Genomic DNA, 22,814 nt, shown 5'->3' on the forward strand with positions numbered 1-22,814 from the left:
GCAGTGCCGCAACCCAAATTCATACACAGAGTTAAGTGAAAATACTTGTACTTGCGAATGCTCTGAAGTCACAGTCTTCCAAACAAAATATGTCTCTAGAAACTAAAAAATTGACATCATTGTCCTTAAAGTCATGACCCCTTCTAAGTAAAGACAAAGGTTCTATGTCTGCATCTACATCTACACTCAACAAGCCATCTTACAGCCATCTTACTTGTAGTACTGCTATCTTCTGTCCCCTTCCCTCTTCTCTTCACAAGTGGTGAGTGGGAAGAATGAGTGTTGGTAAACACCTGTATGAGCTGTTATTTCCAACAGTAAACCTTTCCGCATCTGCCACTGGAATTTAGCATTTCTGTTGTGCCTTCATGCCTATTAAACAATCATGAAATTACCAGTACATCTGTCACCTTTGCTCTTTTTAGAATGATGTGTTGAGTTCTGTCTGCAAGGAAGTCCTGAAGCCATTCACAGATCTGGTTTGATACTTAAGCTCACATTTTGTTCACTTAATGATAGTACAGAACAACGTTGTATGCCTTTTGGGAGTCAAATGGTGGTACTCTGGAGATCATGGATGAATAGAGCAACCTGTTTTGCTGCTTTCTGTTTGCACATTTATGTGGAGTAGGTCATATCAGATGAGAGTTTCGTTCTCGGAGTGTGAGTACAGAAAATGTTCCATAATTCTACAACAGATTGGTTTCAGTGATGTAGGACTGTAATTATCTGACTCTGCCTGATTATCCTTTTCAAAAGCTGGGATGATCTAGTTTTTTTTTTCCAATTGCTTGGTACCCTCATTGCTCCACCAGCCTACAGTAGCTGCTAGAAGGGGAGCAATTGTTTTCACATAATCTGTACAATCTCACTGTTATCACATCTCCAGATTCCGCTCCACTGTTCAGCAGTTTTAGCTTTCTATTCTCACTCTCTGACCTCAATACCTGCCATTTTGACATTTCTGTGATTATTTAAAAGACAAACCGACTTCAGTATTTCAGGCTTCCCTATCATTGTTTTGGTGCCATCATGGTTACAAGTGACTGCATAGATGATTTCAGTCCATTTACTGATTTAGCGTTAAATTTTTGGTAAAAGTTTATTTTTGAATTCATTGCGTGATCTTACTCATTTTGGCTTCATTCATTTTGTATTTGTTGACTAGACTTTGCTTTAGCTTCAAAACATATTTAAATAATCTATTTGCTTTTATATCTGCTTTCTAACACTGCTATTGAACCACAGTCAGTCTTTTCCACCTGTCACACCCTTGCTCAGTAGATACTTATCTAAAGAGTATTGTGCAGTGCTTCTGAATTTTATCCATTTGCACTCAGCGTCTTGGCTCTTGGGGCTGAATGTTTGATATTCATATTGACTACTCGGATACTCTGCAGTTTGTTTCCTGTCACTGTTACTAAGCAAAAATATTTCCCTATCTTTATTAACATTCCTTATAACACATAAAGGCTAAGGCCATGTGAGTGGAGTGTTCCCACAGCGGAAAATGTACTATGGTGACACAGAGAATCCTGTAGCTATGCAGCTAGCTGCAGAACAAAATGCAGAGAGCCAAATATCAGTCATCTACTTTGCCTCTAAAAAAAAGGTGTTTTTTTTTTTTTTTTTTTTTTTTTAAATGAAGCAAAACTACATCAATCCATGGGCCATCTAGAGGAGACCTGCCTAGCCTCTCAAAACACCAACCCCTAGTCTGCCTAGTCTGGTTATTGATAACTTCATGATCTGGACCCAGGGCCAAGACACACTATCTTCGTTCCTTCACAGCCTCAACACCTTTTCTTCTGTCCACTTCATGTGATTCTCCTCAACCCAGCATGCTACCTTCTTAGATGTTGACCTCATCCTCTCTGTTGGCTCCATCCACACTTCCGTCCACATTAAATCCACCAACCACCATCAGGACCCGCATCTTGACAGCTGTCACTCTTTCACATCAAAAAATCCCTCCCATGTAGCCTGGCCACCCAGGGACAACTTATCTTCAGTGACAAAAACTCCCTTGCTAAGTATGCTGAGGGTCTCATCAAGGACTTCACAGACAGGCACTATCCCCCAGATCTACTCTGCAAACATATCTCCCGTGCCATTTCCCCTCACAACCCCAAACCTCCCACCACCCCTAAGAACCAACGACAAAGGAGTGTCCCATTCATCACTCAGTACCAGCCCAGACTGGAACAACTGAACCACATCTTTTGCCAGGGCTTTGTTTGCCTATCACTGTGCCCTGTTAAAAACAAACCCATGGGGTTCACATGTGTTCTGTGATATACAGTCTTTCTCGTTTGATTGTGAGGAAACTATTTAATTAAAAAATTTGATCCTTTCAAACCTTATAGTCATGTATCACAGCTTGATAATGAACTGGGTCGTAGTTATCATGATATTCTGCAAATAGGTAAACATTGTGCGTCTTTTGAAAAGCTTGCAGTGAAAAACATACTCGCTGGCCATTTTATGTTTGGTTAACTTGGATCCTCCCTTGTTGTATATGAAATGTAGCTAACACATCAAAATTGGTTTTAGCACCAGAAGGAGACCCATAATTGTTTCCAGTCCAGTAAATAAATGATATGTATTGGTAATCGGCCGCGATGAAGTACAACATGCCACACTCAAGGCTATGACCACTTGCTGTGCCGAATTATGCTTTGTGTGTCTCTTTCATATGAGGTTTATGAAGTCTGTCGCAATCACATTTTAAGTAAACATTGCATTAGTAGTTATTTTCAATTTAAAATTAGAGATAGACATTGGCAGATCAAGGGGCAGAGTTAGCTGTATACTGCATGCTTCTTCTTATTTGCACAAACAGTGAAACACTCAGTAGCTGTTACCGTTGACAAAGTTTAAAAAGACTAGCAAAGCCAACCAAATAAAAATTTAATTTGCAACTAAATGGCAATCGAAATTCAAGAGATAGAGAGAGAAAAAAAACACTGTTCATTTCAGTACAGTGGGAAACATTCTTAGAATGAACGTAGTTCGTCTTACAGCTGCGAGGAATCTACACAAGGAGATGGAACGTCCCCCCCCCCCCCCCTTTTTTTTGTCAGCTGGTAAACACAATGAATGCTCTGAAGTATGCAGTAGTGCTGTGGATAGGGCTGAAAGTTTTGAAACAGATAAAAATACACCAAAAGTACAGGGTGTGTCCAGTAATGAGTAGTCAGTTACTTCAAGGAACTTTTAATGTATTGTTTAATGAAGTATGAGGGGATGAACTGAAATTTTTCATCTATTTCAAAATGACTTTATTAAGCTTCAGTGAATTACATTACAGGCTAAGAAATGAATTACAGAAGCAAGGCGTCTACAAGAGACTAGCTATACCTTCAGTGGAAATGTTGGCTTTGACTTTAAGATAAATTCTAGTATATTAGTATTCTGTCTCAGTTGAAAATAAAATAACTCAGTAATATCTAGTGCTATTTTTAATAACACTTTCACATGTCAAATTTTTTTTTAAAAAAAAGAGAACAATAAGGTCATTAAATGAACAAGTTGAATTTTCTTATCTTAACTGATTTTAAATGAAAATTTACATGTGACTCTGTCTTTTCTGAAGATAAGATATATCAGTGAACTTTCACGAAAATTAACAGAATGGACATTCAAAAACAGAAGGAAATCAACACTTTTTTTAATTCGCTCTCCAGAAAATACAGTCTTGCGAAACAAAAGTGATTGTTCTATAGATGCCACAGTTTTTTCTGCTTGATACTGTTGACATTTCATCTACCCTAATTGAGGAGCTGCATCCTGATTGTAAATATTTCCTGGTGTATCTAACATTTGAAAAAGCTCTGGGCTTACTGTCTGGCTCAGTACCTATAGAAGGAATCGAAAAACAATTTATCTTCGTCCTCAGGGGATGGAGAAGGAATTAGAGGACTATACAGAAATTTGCAAATATTTAGCTTCCAGATCAGGTTTCACACTTCCTACTGCTATTTTCTTTTGTGGGATTGGTGGCCCAATTAAAGTCTGTTCAGATGTGAAAACGTCATCTGTTGTTATTGGAGTGCCGGTATTTTCTTCTGTCAGCAATGATTCAAAGGCTATTCTGTTTTCCTGTAGACGTGAAACTGAATCTCTGGTCAGCAAACATGCATTTCAGTCTGAAACCGGATGTCTTTATTTCCTTTGAATAGTTGCAATAATAGTCCCTAATGTTACACTACTTTTGTTGAGTCTCCTGACACACAGAAGAAGGGAGGGGGGAACAGAAAGCAAACTAAACACCAAATTTAAAATCTTCAACAACTTTAAACAATGACTATTGACCAATAATTATATAATTCTTTGGTTTTATCAAACAGTAGAAACTCCAGGTTGGAATATCAAAAGTATACGGTAAAAGGTAGAATGCTATTGACTGTAAAGATGACACATGGAGTTGTAGACAGGCATAATGGAAAGTCTGTTAAAGAAGGGGCAGTTAAAAAGAAATGAACTTGGGTCATAATTATAGAAACCAGTACCCGTGTGTTAGAAGTATTGACCCTGGCTGTTGAGATACTTGTCCCACTGTGACACAAGGCAGTGAATGGATGTCTCATAAAATTTTTGGGGCTGTGATGTTATCCAGTATCACACGTACAGCTGGATGTCGTCGGCCGAGGTGAATCGTTTGCCCCCTCAGAGCCTTTTTGAGGGGACCAAAAATGGCGTAATCACAGGGAGAGAGGCCAAGAACCTCCCATCTGAATTTCCACAGGAGTGCCGCTACTGTGTTGGCTGTATGAGGCTTTGCATTGTTGTGGAGAGAATGACCCCATGGATGAGATTGCCTGGTCATTTTGATTTGATCACTTGGTGAAGGGTGGTCAAGGTTTGCGAATAATGCTGGGCATTCATTGTTTGTCCCGTGCTGCAGGAAGTGAATCAGAAGGGGGCCATCTTGGTCAAAGAAGAATGTCAGCATATTTTCCTGCTCTCATGTGGATGGCCTTGGCTTTGTTTTTGTGGTGGTGACCCTGAATGCTTTCACTGGAGACTTTATCGTTTTGATTCTGATATGAAGTGATGACACCATGACTCATCTCCAGCCACCACTCGTGCCAGGAACGCATTCCCTTCCCAAGCAGAGCACTGCAGATGAGCAAGACAGTGGGCCATTCAACATGCTTCCTGGTGTGATTGAACACTGTGGGGCATCCATTGGGCAAACACTTTGTGCATGTGCAGTCGTTCCTTAATGCTGGTGTGAACACTTCGGGCACTCAAGCCGACCTCCGTGGCTGTGGTTTTCACTGTCACTTAGCAGTCCTGGGTAATGAGTGCATCCATCTGCTGGACGATGTCATTGGTAATGCAGCATGGTGCTCCAGACCGTGCATCATCGGCTAATGACAGCCGTCCCTCCCTGAAGTGCTTGTACACTTGCAAGGGACATGCAGTGTTCACTGTACAGTTGTGACATTTGTTGATGAATGTCCATTCCTCCTACCCCTTCCGTTGTCAGAAAACAAACAGCACCTCTTTGCTCTTCTTTTGATACCTCCATGTCACTATTTGCAATGCTACTGGCAACGTTGGACAATTGATGCATGCTGCTGCTAACTGTGTATAGTCAACGTGATGTGCACGCATGCACTCTAGTGACGGGCTGTGAACTTCCACACTTTGGTCGGAACCACACCTCGTCACACACTCCACAATATTACCCTCCTGTCACTGGTTTGCACTTTCCAGATCCTGGCTCATTTCTTTTTGAACGCCCCGTATACATTTAGCTTTCAGCCAGAGCCTTCTTGAGAAAAGCAAACACACACAAACTTTTTATTCACACAAGCAAGCACGCCTTATGCACACATGAATGCCCTCTCCGGCAGCCTGGGCTGGAATGCAACTGTCACTTGGAATGGATGTAGCAGTCTGGAGGAGGCAGGGAAGGGATAGCAGGGTACAGATGGGAGGGGAGAGAAGAGTGCTGTCTCGCAAGTGTGCAGAGATGGAAGGCGACATGACAAGACTGCCACCAAACACAGCCCACACCGTGGGTGGGGTGAGGGGTGGAAAAGGAGAGGAGCGGGGAAGGTGAAAGGCAGGCAGGTACATTGCATTGCATTGGCAGAGGATGGCACACAGGGTGGGTGAGGGGCACAAATAGGGAGGAGTTGGTAGGATAGAGGGGATAGAAACTGTTGGGTGAAGGGTATGGACGGTAGGTACCTTAGGTTGAGTCCAGGATAATTTCAGGAGCAGAGGATGTGTTGCAAGGATAACTCCCATCTGCACAGTTCAGAAAAACCGGTCGTGGAGGGGAGGATCCACATGGCTCAGGTTGTGAAGCAGCCACTGAAATTAAGCATGTTATACTCAGCTGCTTGTTGTGCCACTGGATGGTCTTCTTCGCTCTGGGCCACAGTGTGGCAGTGGTCATTCATCCTGGTGGACAGCTGATTGGTAGTTATATCAGTATAAAAAACTGTGCAATGATTGCAGCAGAGCTGGTATATGACATGCTGTGATTACATATTATCATGCCCTGAAATGAGGGACATATATCCCAAGATCCTTCCCACCCCTCCTAAAGTGGTGTTCTGTCATGCACCCAACCTCCACAACATCCTAGTCCATCGCTGTACAACACCCAAATTCTACCACTTTCCACAGGGATGTCCCTGTGGAAGACCCGGGTGCAAGACCAATCCATCCACCCAGCACTTCGTATTCCAGTCGTATCACAGGCTTATCTTTCCCCATGAGAGGCCGGGTCACAAAGGAGTTGGGCTCCAAGAACATGTACTATGAGAATTTGCTGTGCTGTCAAACAAGTTGTTATAACGTCAAGTTGAACACACATATTTCAAAAACGACACAACACATGTAAGTCTCAGGGCAAGTTGACCAAGCAAGACATGTGAACACGGTAACATTCAAATAAGCACTGAGTCCAAGTCTGGCGGATGCTGGCCAGCTAGCCGCTTAGGTGGTGTGGCTGCTGCATGGCAGGCAGACAGCACCGCATGTAGAGGACGCACGTAATTGCACGGCGGCACTTTGAATGAATGATTGGCGAGTCACAACACATGTAATGTGTTTTCCAGCAATTGATGAATGTTAAATAGGATTTTGTTGTTGATACAACTAAAGCAGGTTGTGTTCTCCATTTATTACATATGTGAGAGAGACAGTCACCAATTTGAATAAACAATTATTGTGAAAGGATTTGAGTGTGCCATGGTCTTTGCTGAAAGAAGAAGAAATGCGTCAGCCGTAAGAAATGGAAATGTAATGGCAAATTATTTTTTAAGAGCAGGTGCTAAAGTGCCTTGGCAGGACAGTAAAATCTGAGGATATGTAAGTCAGAATATGAGCTATCATATACAAGTACCACATTGATTGTTCTATATCAATTGTTATTTTCAGTAGCTGTACCTGTAAACTCATCTCATATGTAAAACAAACTAATTTGCTTCTATTGAATCACACTAGCCAAAAACCTGTTTTAGGTCAGTGCTTACTGAACGTGTTATGCTTCATGTTTTGTTTTTAGTAATGTATCACTCTTTCCAGTAATGTAATTGTCCGAGGCAATCATGCAGCTTAATTAATGTGGTACAAACTAATCAATACCTTTATTGCGGATTCCTCACAAAAGTAGTTTTGAGTATCTTCTGCCGCACCTTGTAAGAATTTATAATGCATGATGCCACCAAAGTTTCATTCTTACCTGTACTCATTGCGTTCTTATTTATATCCATTGCATTTTTCATACTTGTTTATAATAAAATAATTTAACAAATTAAATATTTATCCTTATAACAACTGTGAATTATATTAGACATGTTTCCAGACATCTAACCTTTGATCAGTAACACCGGGAATACTTCAGAAATCACATCATTGTGAATTTTCGTAAACTTTTGATCTGCCTTGTCCTTAGTTGCATGGCCTTTTTTTAACCTTGTTGTTGGATTCCATTGTAATTGCAGTTGAATTAATCTTTTTGATACATTGAGTCAGAGGAAGCAAAATGTAACATGTCAGCAATAAGATAAATGTAGGAGTTTTGAGAAACTTATCACTGGTAGCGAGTGTATGAACAGAAATACTTAATATCCTTGAGGGAAACTAAATTGTAAATTTTGTTGTAATTCTGAAATGAAAAGAGAAATTTACCAACAGATTCTCTCTCTCTCTCTCTCTCTCTCTCTCTCTCTCTCTCTCTCTCTCTCTCTCTCTCTCTCTCTCTCTCCCCCCCCCTCCCTCCCTCCCTCCCTCCCTCCCTCCTTGAATGCTTTGTGAAATCAAGAAATAATTCCCAGCAGACAGCAGATGTAATGCCATGCGGTATCTTTTTTTGTTTCTCTCATTAAAATCATTGGTCCTTACATTCCAAAAACAAGGCCTCTTCTCTACATCCATTATTAAAATCTGTTCGTCGATATTCCCTGTCTCTAGAGGATACATTGGGGAAGTCACTTTGTAGCTGCACACATGCAACATACACTGCTGTCACGTGACCATTCCACTCCCAGCACCAACAGCCATCAGCTAGCACCTCTTCTCACACCACTCATGTGAACTGTCAATAGCACTGCGGCTGCCACTGTGTGATTTCTGTCTCACTATGAGTGATGTGGCTGGTAAGCGGTGAAACGCCTCAGATGTTCCGTTCTGTGTGGACTGCTGCATGTACACCATAGCAGTATGTCCATCCACTGCACAGCTGACTTTACATAAATATTCCCCTTGTGCGAGTCCTGTCTTGGTCACGGATGCCACAAGAGCCTTTTGATCACTGGTGTCCTCTGTGTTAACTGATTAGAAAAGTTCAGTTCTGTTAGTCACTAGGAAGCCTAAGAAATTGCTCTTGTATATCCATCTGTTTGAAGTAGTTTCCAGACAAGACATTGAGATCAGTTTCACGCGAATTCCTGTCTCTTGCACCAGTTTTAATTGCCTGACTCTCCAAACGCATGACTCTTCAGAAAAAGAAAAAAAAACACAATTTACAACACCTCAAGTCATCCTGTATCACAAGAATTAGCAGTTTTCAGGAATGTAATCCAGAGAACAGTAACAGTGCCTGTGATGGGAGATATATACTTGCACAGAAATTCATATTATAAAGCTGTTTGCAACAACTAAATGGCAACGGAATTAAAATCACCAATGGAATGATAAAAAAAAAGGAAGGTAGAAAGTGGCAAAGCTAATTAGCGGAAAAAAACCATTGCACGCCATGTAGTGTTACCATCTCAGACTGGATAGCAAGAACCCTAAAGGAATAGGAGATAAACATCTGGTTCTCAACAAAAAATGAGTTCAGAATAACACCACAACATGTGAGAAATGAAAAAGATAAATTTGAGAAAACTGGAGCATATCAGATACTGTTTATTTCTGAAAGCTTCTATACTGGACAGACAATGAAAGCTTTTTACAACGGATTTTGTGAACACATGGCAACCATTCAGCTGAAGAATTACAGTAAGTCAGCTGTCACAACCCATTTGTATAAAACAGGACACAAAATGCAACATGACCATGACCACTCCGCCATGGAAAGACTGCCCCCCTTTTTTTTCCAGTTTTTAGATTTGGTATCACCTTTTATGTCTTCTAGTATGTGTGTTTTAACTTCATTATTTTGTAATTTGACCCCCCTGACGTGATCCGTACACTTTCAGTGGACCCTCTTTCTTCTGTGAGTATCTTCGGAATTGCGGGACTGATGACCTCACTGTTTGGTCCCATAAACCCTGTCAATTAATCAGTCAATCAAAATAAGACATGACTAAAGCACATATCATTTTGCATACTCAGCCAAAAGGCTTAAAGCTAAATATCCTGTAAACAGTGGAAATGTACAGAAACCTAAAGCTACACCCAGATGTAATTGTAAATTAAGAATGATAATGACTGCTCAAAAGTAATACAGAACCTTAGTGAGACGTGCCTTTTTCCTCAAAGGACCTCACATGGGGAGTACCCTTCTCTCAAACCACCTTGTATGCGGAGTATCCTACTTAATTTTGTTCGTTATAGATTCTCTCCTTGTGTATACAGTAGTGTATATTATTTTTCAAAATAGATCAAATTACAAACCTGTTTGTTTATACAGTAAAACGCAGAATTCAGATGAAGCAATACATATTATTTTTTTTTTTTTTTTTTTTTTTTTTTTATTATATGAATTACATATGTAACTAGGCATAGTATTTATTTATGTAGAAAGGTGTAAAAGTAATATCTACTGGTTGTAATAACCTTCACACATCATAATGCACAAAAACCTACAACATAAATACTGGAATTAGATTAGGAAATGAGACACTTAAAGTAGTAAAGGAGTTTTGCTATTTAGGGAGTAAAATAACTGATGATGGTCGAAGTAGAGAGGATATAAAATGTAGACTGGCAATGGCAAGGAAATCGTTTCTGAAGAAGAGAAATTTGTTAACATGAGTATAGATTTAAGTGTCAGGAAGTCCTTTCTGAAAGTATTTGTATGGAGTGTAGCCATGTATGGAAGTGAAACATGGACGATAACTAGTTTGGACAAGAAGAGAATAGAAGCTTTCGAAATGTGGTGCTACAGAAGAATGCTGAAGATAAGGTGGGTAGATCACGTAACTAATGAGGAGGTATTGAATAGGATTGGGGAGAAGAGAAGTTCGTGGCACAACTTGACTAGAAGAAGGGATCGGTTGGTAGGACATGTTCCGAGGCATCAAGGGATCACCAATTTAGTATTGGAGGGTAGCGTGGAGGGTAAAAATCGTAGAGGGAGACCGAGAGATGAATGCACTAAACAGATTCAGAAGGATGTAGGCTGCAGTAGGTACTGGGAGATGAAGAAGGTTGCACAGGATAGAGTAGCATGGAGAGCTGCATCAAACCAGCCTCAGGACTGAAGACCACAACAACAACAACAACAAATACTGGATCTGCCACTTGATGGTGAAGCCAAAGCCTTTGTAATACATTGTAAATAAAAACTTAAAGTTTAATGATTAGTTTTGTTGTAAATATGTATATTTATATAGACATTAAAGAAAGCACGCTACAACGTAAGCTTGCTGTACACAATGTTAGTCACTTACTTAAAAAGAGTACTATAAATACTGTAGAATTGGCACATGTTGTTCTTTTGACCTTCCACTGCTAACTATGAAATGGTGAATATGGTCCAATTTGGTGTATGGAACCAGCGCAGTGAGATAGCTTGACATGGAGATATGACGGAATACAGAAAGGAGATATCATGTTTGCCATATAACACAGTTTAAGAACAGGGTTGTAAAAAGATACTTATCAAAAGAGATTGGAAACAATCATTACACCTTATTAGTGGCAGTCAGTTTGAACCGGAAATAAATTCATTCTGTCAATGAATGCTGGTTCCTGTCAACCTTTTTCCGAGTGAAAATTGCAAAGGGAACTGCATGCAGTGGATTTTTGGAGTCAGGGTATCACACAAAAGGCCACCATTCTCATGTCTTTAAAAGGCCATACTACAGAAACTGGACACTAGCTGACTGCAAATGTGCATTGTGCTTTGATGAGTAAGTATTTTTCCTCTTTATGAATGATGCAAGCTTTCGAGTGCACCAATGGCCCAATTAGGTGTTTAACGAGCAGCATTTTTGAGGGTAATGGTTTGAGACAGTTTATTATATGATGACTTGGTCCCTCTTGTACAGATTCCTCTTAATGTGTTAGGATGTCTTCTGATTTGACAAACAGTCAGGTATCCTCCCACACCCCAATTGGTGTACTAAATCACCTGATCTTAACCCCACAGTAAATATATAGGACCGTTTAGAACAGCAGGTGAAACAGAGCAATACACATCCATCAGCATGATAGGTTTGTAGTGTGTATTCATCAATGAGAAGCTACAGTTGGATATGGAATGCCTGAAGAAACTTGTGGGCTCTCTTCCTCACCAGGTTGAAGCCATTATAAAGGTTTGAGGCCATGTTACATGGTGCAGTGCGATGTCTCCTGGTGGAGCAGGGACTACCGTATTTACTCGAATCTAAGCCGCACTCGAATCTAAGCCGCACCTGAAAAATGGGACTCGAAATAAAGGGAAAAAAAAATTTCCCGAATCTAAGCCGCACCTGAAATTTGAGACTCGAAATTCAAGGGGAGAGAAAAGTCTTAGGCCGCACCTCCAAATCGAAACAAAGTTCGTCCATTGTAATATGAGACACAGTTTAGGTGGAATGAATGACGATACAGCTACAGTAGTTTGGTTCGAGTCGTAAGCTTAGCAGTTAAGCTTTACCAGGTATCCTTAGCTATGCGTCAGGTGCTCCATCCGTATTTATACAGGTACCCTTCCTTTTTCACGTGCTTCGTCTGGTTTGAATCCATTGCTTATTTTGCTTTGATCTGATAAGTGCCGTTTTCTTTGTTATAGGCGTCATGCATTGTTTGTCGCATTCTGATAGTGTGTGTTTACGGCCTGTCGCCGATCGCGGCATGGCTCGCTTTTGTGCGCACTACCGCTGCTTACAATAAAAAAAGAGAGGAATTGTCTCATTAGCGAAACAATGGCAAGAGAGTGCTATTTGTTGTTACTTACACTGCTGCTTTCTTTGATAATGATCAACAAGAACCAAATAATAGACTGCGTATCATAGAATATGTTTTGAACGAGAGTTAGGCGAAAATTTTTCTTCGTTTGAAAATCTTTGCGGCCGCTTCTTTAATACATCAAATTCTGCACAGAAATTAGTCATCTTAGATTTAAAAATCTAGTCAGTTGCCGTGCTTCATTTCTGACTGTATCACTATTAGGCATAAGAATAATATGAATATAAACATGACACGATACGTATATTCTTCCGCGTTTGCTGTTGTCTCACCCTAGTTTCGTAGTTTATTAGGCAGACAGGATTTAAACGAGATAGCAGCAAACACGAAAGAATACATGGCAAAATGTTTATATTCGTGTTATTCTTATGGTGAAGAGAATACTGCATGTGATTCACATTTCATCAGGTTCCTATTAGCAACCATCTCTTCTCACAGGTAGGAAAAAATTCAGAACGTAGTGTTGGCCATATTGACAAACATCCCAAACAGTCTTGCCAGTTGGATTTTCGTAGTACATTGAAATTCTGCTACATTCGAAAATGAACAATAAGGAATTTGTATTTACTTCGTTGGATAACGTATGAAAATGCAGTGTTGGTGCTAGTATTTATCTTTGTGCCTACAAAGCATGCCTGTGTAGCGCTACATATATTCGACGGCAGAAGTTAGTTGTGGCGGCACCTACCAACATTTTTAAGAACTTCCACTTGCTTTACACTCGATTCTAAGCCGCAGGCGGTTTTTTGGATTACAAAAACTGGAAAAAAAGTGCGGCTTAGATTCGAGTAAATACGGTAACCATTTGGTCTCATTTGCTTATGTTTCTGTGTAATATTTTAAGACCTTTTTTTTATACAAGCTAGGGATGCATCAGTTCATAAAGAGTAGGTCTTTATTGTTTCCTCAAAGCTGTTTTTTTCCATTAGAAATTCATCCAAGGTTTTCTAATTTTTGCAAAATGTTTGCAGCTTCAGTGTCATCAGTTAGTAAAGTGGTGGCTGGCTGAAGTCGGATGAGTCTACTTTTCAAAATGTTTCTCATGAAAGATGTCTCACACTGTAACCACAGATGGAAACATTGGGAAAGTACATAATGTCATTGCACAATTTGCAATAAAATGTGAATGAAACAACTGAGGCCAAAGGCATGTCAGAAGGAAGTACATGGTAAATCTTACCTGAAAAGTAAAATATCAGAAAATGAATTATTCTGTAATGTTTGGGGTGATTTAAAGAGAATCGAATCGTTTTCTGTGTAGATTTGTTACAGAGATTGAGACTTCTGTTCAATATTTCACACCAAAACTAAATCAGTGCAGTGTGGAAAGCTGATAGGTCAGTTAATGGTGAACCTAATTTCATCTGCCAGAAGGGTTTGGTCAGACATTTTGGGATACAAAAATTATTCTTCCTATTGATTATTTTCAAACGTAAAACTGTAATTTACAAAAACTAGGTGAGGTTTTTGGCCCAACAATTGAACAAATATGGGAGAAAAGCTCAAGTTCGCAAAATATAGTCTTATAGGTGCAATTCATCTGCCTCAATTGTGTTTTGACTGTGGGAAAGAAATTTTGTAGCGTCTACTCACAGGGAAAGACACTAAGCCGAAAAATAAATTAATCTTTTATGTAAAAATACAGTCTGTAACATCTTGATTGAGACAGTTCACTTCTTTGCCCTTTACCTCTAGATATTTTGGGTCTTGTTGTAGTTTGATAAGTCATGGTCATGACATACAGTTAAAGTATTTTTTTAATTTATGCTAATGCCATTTCATATGATTTTGTCTGTATTGTCTGTTCCAGATAACATTGGATCTCACATTTGCACAAGCAGCTCGTGGTGTTAACAAAGAAGTTGTTTTGAACATGGTTGATACATGTCCTAAGTGTCATGGCAGCCGAGCAGAACCTGGAACAAAAGCAGCAAAATGTTCTTACTGTAATGGCACAGGGATGGAAACAATAACAACAGGTATTTCTATAGGAAGTTACATAAGTTATTGGCTCGTATTTGAGAAAGCTGCACAGGGTAGAAATCTATGCCATTAACAGTCTTAAAAATGTGCATTCTTTCCTTGGAAATGTATTCAAATGGGAATTGTCATTGCTACAGTGAGTTTTTTGAAAACATGTCTTACAAAATTTGTAATATCGCATTCTATGATATTGACAGAAAGTGTGTAAATTATATACAACAGGAGATGTAAAAGACTATGCTCACTGATAGTAAATATTTTTTTAAGAGCGGGAGAGGAGGGTGTGCTATTCTAATATGAAATAATGATGCCTGTGCAGTTGTGTAGTTTAATCAGTTGATGGTGAAGTATCATGGGTAACCTGCATATTGTGAGCACAGAAGAAATGTCGGAAATGAGGTGCAATGCTACATGAAAGTGGTTCTAGAATTACAAAAACATTAGAGATATACAGTAACAATGTAAGAATGAGTTTGGAACTGAACCACAAACACTTTAAACATTTCCAGTTTTACAGATAAACTTGAGTTTGACAGTCCTGTTTGCAGTGTCCATAAGCAATGATATAAAATGAACATCTCAAGATCACTCTACACTGGGGAGTGAGGATGACTCATATTTATGTGTGAGTACTGGAAGTAGGTTGAAGGAGTGAGGATGAGGAGTTTGGAGGAAAGTTGTCTGGTCTGTTATAATCCAATACTTAAGGAATGGTTGTGTAAAAACCAACAAGTAACAAGGCTCAATATGTTTGCATGGATAGGAAACTGAATCTACCATGTGTTTTTGTCTGGTCTTGTCTGTCACTGTGAGGATTAATCAGTTTGTCAACTGTAGCCTGATATACTTAAATATTAAATTTTCTATGTCATTCAAGAGCTGTTTGATAGGAGAGATCTTGCATACAGCGAGATAGTGTTACACTGCACAACCATCCAGATACGTGGGTGGTACTCTTCGTGGATGATGTATGTATGTGAAATGGGCAAAGAGATAACACTTAGTGCAAACAATCGTAACAAAATTGTTGTTAAAAACTACATGTTTCTGTCAGTATTTTCTAGGTAAGAACTGTGCATCCACAGTTGGATAAGTAATACCAGTTTACAAGTAATTAGTCACAACAGTACTTGATTTGTGGTGGTATGCACCAGTACACCGCACCAGTACCTCTGAGGAAAAAGATCAGAACTACAGATTTTGAGATGTGGCATGAGAGAACTTTTGCTGCTTTTGTAGCAGTATAAAACAAATGTTGTGGTCACACAAATGCTCAGAAAAGTGTTAAAATAATGTTTTAAGAAGTTTAAATTGAAAAAAATCCTGGAAGGCCACAGTACCGGACTTCTTCTTTTTACAAATCAAGCATCGAATCACAACCACAATTCTGATCAAGGTAAAGAACAGCAACCAAAGGCAGAGAGTAACATATATATCAAAGCAAAGAGATGATTAGCCACAACACCATTATTAAATACATTTAATGTATTTGCAATTGCAAATGTGGACAACCATCAGCTGTAGAATGGAATGATGACGATGAAAATTTGTGCTGGACAGGACCTCGAAACTGGATTTCCCGCTTATCGCAAGTGGTTGCCTTATCATTTGGCTGTTTGTGCACGACTCACAGCCAGACCGAAACTTCCATATGTTGTCAACCATGCGTCTACACCTTTACTGGAATTTACATAATGGATGTATATGTGCAGGTTGTAGATGCATGGTTGACAGCATATGGGAGTTTGGGTCTGGCCATGAGACGTGCACGGGTAGCCAAGTAGTAAAATGTTGCTTGCGATAAGCAGGAAATCTGGGTTCGAGTACCAGTCTGGCACAAATTTTCATTGTCGTCATTCCATTATACAGCTGATGGTTGTCCATACTCGCAGTAGGGAATACATTAAATATATTTCATAACGGCTGTAGTCACCACAGTGCCTTTTTGTTTTAACATGTGTGCATGTCCAGAGGAACTTTGCATCATAATTCAGAATAAAAGGCACTGCAATATCACAATAATTAAATTTTTCATACGTCAAAACAAATTAATGCCACTTTTATTGCACCAGACACATTGTGTTCATAGTTCCTCTTAACTGAAAATGTTTAGATGCTGGTGGCCCTTCCACATCCACATCTACATCTATGTGATTGCTCTGCTATTCACAATAAATTGCCTGGCAGAGGGTTCAGTTAACCACTTTCAAGCTTTCTGTCTACCATTCCACTCTCAAACTGCACGCGGGAAAAATGAGCACTTAAATTTTTCTGTGCGAGCCCTGATTTCTCTTATTTTATCATGATGATCATTTCTCCCTATGTAGATGGGTGCCTACAGAATGTTTTCTCAATCAGAGGAGAAAACTGGTGATTGAAAAAAAGCCTGTGTTTTAATGATTGCCACTCCAGTTCACGTATCATGTCTGTGGCAGTATCTCCCCTACTTCGCGACAATACAAAATGAGCTGCCCTTCTTTGTACTTTTCTGATGTCATCCATCAGTCCCATCTGATGCGGATCCCACACCGCACAGCAATATTCCAGAATAGGGTGGACAAGCGTGGTGTAAGCAGTCTCTTTAGTAGACCTGTTGCACCTTCTAAGTGTTCTGCCAGTGGATCACAGTCTTTGATTGGCCCTACCCACAACATTATGTGATCATTCCAATTTAGGGAATTTGTAATTGTAATCCCTAAGTATTTAGTTGGATTTACAGCCTTGAGGTTTGTGTGACTTATTGCGTAATCGAAATTTAGCGAATTTCGTTTAGTACTCATGTGAGTAACTTCACACTGTTCTTTATTCAGGGTCAATTGCCACTTTCTTCACCATACAGATATCTCATCTAAATCATTTTGTAATTCGTTTTGCTCATCTGATGACTTTAGAAGATGGTAAATGACAGCATCATCTGCAAACAATCTAAGACAGCTACTCAGATTGTCTCCTATGTCGTTAATATAGATCAGGAACAATAGAGAGCCTATAACACTTTCTTGGGGAACACCGGATATTACTTCTGTTTTACTCGATGACTTTCCATCTATTACTATGAACGTTGACCTTTCTGACAGGAAATCACAAATCCAGTCGCACAACTGAGGCAATATTCCATAAGCATGCAGTTTGGTTAGAAGATGCTTGTGAGGAACAGTGTCAAAAGCCTTCTGGAAATCTAAAAATATGGAATCCATTTGACATCCCCTGTCAATAGCACTCATTACTTCACGAGTATAAAGAGCTGGTTGTGTTTCGCAAGAACGATATTTTCTGAATCCGTGCTGACTGTGTCAGTAAATCGTTTTCTTCGAGGTACTTCATAATGATCGAATACAGTATATGTTCCAAAACCCTACTACTAAACGACGTGATTGATATGGGCCTGTAATTCAACGGATAACTCCTACTTCCCTTTTTAGGTATTGGTGTGACTTGAGCAATTTTCCAGTCTTTAGGTATGGATCTTTCTGTGAGTGAGTGAGTGGTTGTATATAATTGCTAAATATGGATCTATTGTATCAGCATACGCTGAGATGAAGCTGACTGGTATACATACTGGTGCAGAAGCCTTGCTTTTATTAAGTGATTTAAGCTGCTTTGTGACACCAAGGATATCTATTTCTATGTTTCTCATCTTGGCAGTTGTTCTTGATTGGAATTCAGGAATACTTACTTCTTCTTCTTTGGTGAAGGAGTTTTGGAAAATAGTGTTTAATAACTCTGCTTTAGTGTCACTGTCACCAGTGATTTCACTGTTGTCACTATGCAGTGAAGGTATTGATTGCGTTTTGCCACTGGTGTGCTTTATGTATGACCAGAATCTCTTTGAGTTTTCTGCCAGATTTCAAGACAGAATTTCGTTGTGGAAATTATTAAAAGCATCTTGCATTGAAGTCCGTGCTATATTTCAAACTTCTGTAAAACTTTGCCAGTGTTAGAGATTTTGCGTTCTTTTAAATTTGGCATGCTTTTTTTTGCTGTTTCTGCAACAGCAATCTGACCTGTTTTGTGCACCATGGGGGATCAGTACCTTCACTTATTAATTTATGTGGACTATATCTCTCAATTGCTTTTGTTACTATCTCTTTGAAATCATTCCACATCTTTTCTAGGCTTACATAATCAGATCGGAAGGAGTGCAGACTGTGTCTTAAAAAGGCATTAATAGCATTTTTATCAACTTTTTTGAGGAGTATACTTTTTGTTTCTTTTTGATGGTTGTATGAGTTTCGGTATTCAGCCTAGCAGCTACTGCCTTGTGTTCGCTAATCCCTGTATTTGTCACGATACTCACTATTTGCCCAGGATTATTTGTTGCTAAGAGGTCAAGTATGTTTTCACAAGCATTTATGCTTTGAGTGGGCTCATGAACTAATTGTTTAAAATAATTTTCTGAGAAAGCATTCAGTACAATTTCGGATGACATTTTATGCCCGCTTTAAAGGTATAACTTTTCCAGCATATCTAGGGTAGATTATAGTCACCACCGACTATAATTGTAAGAGTGGGGTACCTATTTGTAATGATACTCAAGTTTTCTGAGTGAGGTATCTATTTGAAATGAGACTCAAGTTTTCTTTGAACTGTTCAGCAACTTTATCTTCTGAGTTGGGGCTCAGTAAAACGACCCAATTAATAGTTTAGTCCGACTGTCAAGTATAACCTCTGCCCATACTGTTTTGCAGGAACTATCTACTTCAATTTCACTATAAGGCAAACTACTTCGGTCAGCAATAAATACTCCACTACCAATTGTATTTAATCTATCGTTTCTGAACACTATTAGATCCTTGGAAAAAATTTCTGCTGAACTTATTTCCAGCTTTAGCCAGCTCTCTGTACCTACAACTATTTGAGCATCAGTGCTTTCTATTAGGGCTTGGAGCTCTGGTTCTTTCTCAACACAGCTACGAAAAATTACAACTACAATACCGATGGTTTCTATGACTAACTTGCTGTGTTTTACCTGCCCTCTCTGTGGTTCCCTGAGGCCCTCTAACCTAAAAAAAATTGACAGTTGCCAAACTGTGGCAAGAGAATAGTAACTACATTTTGTTTTGTTCTAAAGACATTGTCTATTCAAGATTGGCACATTTTTTGGATCCTACCTCCTGTGTATGATCACAGTTTTCCATTTAACATTATATCAACAATTAAAAAGTGTAAATTTTACAGCTTTCACAGCTTATTTAAACTAATTTCATAATGACAAGGTACAGTAAGCAATTTATGAAGGTGTACAGGTTGTTTATTGCCAGACTATTCTAGAAAATGGAATGGAAGAAGAGATTAATAATTCTACAAAGTAACCTTGAACTTGGATGTAGTAACACTGTCAATATTTTTGGACATTTACTGCTCTAATGGACCTCAACAGTTTGGATTTATTTAAGTATTACTTTTCTGAAAATTACAAATTTTATTTTGGATGAAAACTGTGACTTATAAATACAATTAAGATGTACAGAAGACTGTTGTGTTTGTTTCATTGAAGAAAGTTAGTGTGGACAATCCAAATTATCTGTTAGTCTATTAAAGTACAGAAAAGAATATGTGCAGGACTTTTGACTTTTTGAGTGAATTAAATGAAACAGTTGGTGATGCAATTTATAATTGCAGATGTGCATATACAAAACTAATTTGCTTGTCTTCTCTGCAATCTCAATATTTTCTTCACACTGTGTATGCCATTACCAACATTTGAAATGGAGTGAGGTCGTCTCTGTAAAATACACTTATCAGTAACCACTCTTGAATTTCTTATAGAACCGTATAATCACTATAGTTGATGGGTTATTTCATGATGCATCATAATTTGTTAAGACATTTTAGACTTTCTTTTTTTAGGGGCCAGATTTAAGCCTTTTACTCATTTCAGTAAGAAAATTCTCCTAAAAAAACGTAGCATTAGAAGTAGACTAAATTTTTGGACAGTATTTGTCTTCGGGAGGTAAGATTCCAGTACAGTAAATAGACAAACACATGAGGTATAAAAATTATAGTAACCTTCAGAACTGTTGTTCCCTTCCTCGGGGTTGAAAGAGGGGTAGGTTGGTGAACATTAGAACAGAAGGTTAGGTCAGTCAAACCCTTTTTATTTAGCAGCATATATGGTTTTTTTTTCCCCTCAAGGTAAGATCTGCCATGAACAGTTGGGCTTGTTTAATTTGATTGTGTTACTGCAGGACCGTTTGTGATGCGATCAACTTGTCGGTACTGTCATGGTACGAGAATGCATATCAAATTTCCTTGCACAGAGTGTGAAGGGAAGGGAAGTACTGTGCAGAGGAAGAGGATAACAGTTCCTGTGCCTGCAGGTGAGCTTTAGCCATTAAATATCAGTATTATTGTGCATTTAATTTTACCTCACAGTTCTTATGCAGTCTTATTAATATTATTCTTGTCTGTAATAAAATGTAACTGATAATTCTCTTTCATGGGAGGAAGTTTTGTAGCTCTTCACTCCTTTGTGAAAGATTTTATCATTTCTGTGTCCTCTCAATTATCAGTTTTTTCTGTTTATTGGCATTTTATCATGTCTGAATCTTAGCAGTTACTGTTTTGCAGCATGGATCACAGAAATGACTAGGTAACATGAGAGAGTTTAAGCACCATGATTAGATTAGATTTACTTTCATTCCAATTGGTCCGTAGTGAGGAGATCCTCCAGGATGTAGAACATGAAGTATTCATATTGTTGTTCCTATTGTCACTAATGAAAAATTAATGATTTTGCTGTCTAAGCAGCTGAGTGATTGCTGTACCATATGTTCCATCCTTCAGCTGCTTCTGCTGGCTTGCTTTCCTTTCAGTGCATGAGGAAATATCCTGGCTCCTGATAGTCATAAATATTTGTAGCTTTTTTTCAGCTCTCAATTTCTTTTTATATAATACTAACTGAGTAACCAGTATTGCCGAAGTATGTATTTATTACAATCTTCTGTTGGTTCATGTTCTCCTCCCTCCTTTGTCCATCTGCTCCTCCTCACACTTTGTCCATCTCCTCCGGCCTTTCTCCCTGTCCATCTGCTTCTCTCCCCTCTCTGTCCACCACCGCCCCCCTCCCCCCCCCCCACCAAGTGCCCATCTTCTCCTTGCCCCCACCCCCGATCTATCTCCTCCTCCCCATCTGCTCCCATCTTCACCAAGTTAAGACCCCTACTCCAATCGCAGGCTTGTGGTTCTTACTGCCACAGTATTTCTTTTCAGGTAGTAAGTAATATGTGTATCAAGTTTGGCTGAAATCGATCCTCCGAGGGTTAGGAGGAGCTTTTTACCCCTGGATTTGACAGATTACGCAGATGTCACATATGTTTAACATATTTCACACATGAAACTTCCTGGCAGATTAAAACTGTGTGCCCGACCGGGACTCGAACTCGGGACCTTTGCCTTTCGCGGGCAAGTGCTCTACCAACTGAGCTACCGAAGCACGACTCACGCCCGGTACTCACAGCTTTACTTCTGCCAGTACCTCGTCTCCTACCTTCCAAACTTTACAGAAGCTCTCCTGCGAACCATGCAGAACTAGCACTCCTGAAAGAAAGGATATTGCGGAGACATGGCTTAGCCACAGCCTGGGGGATGTTTCCAGAATGAGATTTTCACTCTGCAGCGGAGTGTGCGCTGATATGAAACTTCCTGGCAGATTAAAACTGTGTGCCCGACCGGGACTCGAACTCATATCAGTGCACACTCCGCTGCAGAGTGAAAGTCTCATTCTGGAAACATCCCCCAGGCTATGGCTAAGCCAAGTCTCCGCAATATCCTTTCTTTCAGGAGTGCTAATTCTGCATGGTTCGCAGGAGAGCTTCTGTAAAGTTTGGAAGGTAGGAGACGAGGTACTGGCAGAAGTAAAGCTGTGAGTACCGGGCGTGAGTCGTGCTTCGGTAGCTCAGTTGGTAGAGCACTTGCCCGCGAAAGGCAAAGGTCCCGAGTTCGAGTCCCGGTCGGGCACACAGTTTTAATCTGCCAGGAAGTTTCATATCAGCGCACACTCCGCTGCAGAGTGAAAATCACATTCTGGATATTTCACACATGTGCGTACACACATTTCATCTGTATCTGTAGCGAATTTTGGCCTGCAGTTTCATTTTCATATATCTCAGTCTTTATGACTTTGCGTTTCCTCAGCAATGTGTCTTACACTTACATAATTAGTGTATAGTTGGATACTGTCTGTGAAATGTGTTGGGAATAGTATTAATAGTAAATAAGTTAAAAAATTAAAATGTAATGCA

The 22,814-nt window shown here is 39.4% G+C and overlaps 1 protein-coding gene across 3 annotated transcripts in view; it reads left to right on the forward strand.

Moving 5' to 3' along the window:
- LOC124789544 (protein tumorous imaginal discs, mitochondrial-like) overlaps positions 1 to 22,814 on the forward strand; it is a 110,126-nt gene that overhangs the window by 55,893 nt on the left and 31,419 nt on the right. For all 3 annotated transcript variants that reach the window (XM_047256943.1, XM_047256941.1, XM_047256942.1), the window contains exons 4-5: positions 14,399 to 14,567; positions 20,760 to 20,891. In XM_047256943.1, coding sequence (XP_047112899.1) covers positions 14,399 to 14,567; positions 20,760 to 20,891 — 301 coding nt within the window. The remainder of the gene's footprint in view (positions 1 to 14,398; positions 14,568 to 20,759; positions 20,892 to 22,814) is intronic.

This window comes from Schistocerca piceifrons, chromosome 3 (assembly GCF_021461385.2).
Source record: "Schistocerca piceifrons isolate TAMUIC-IGC-003096 chromosome 3, iqSchPice1.1, whole genome shotgun sequence".
Taxonomy (NCBI): Eukaryota; Metazoa; Arthropoda; class Insecta; order Orthoptera; family Acrididae; genus Schistocerca; species Schistocerca piceifrons.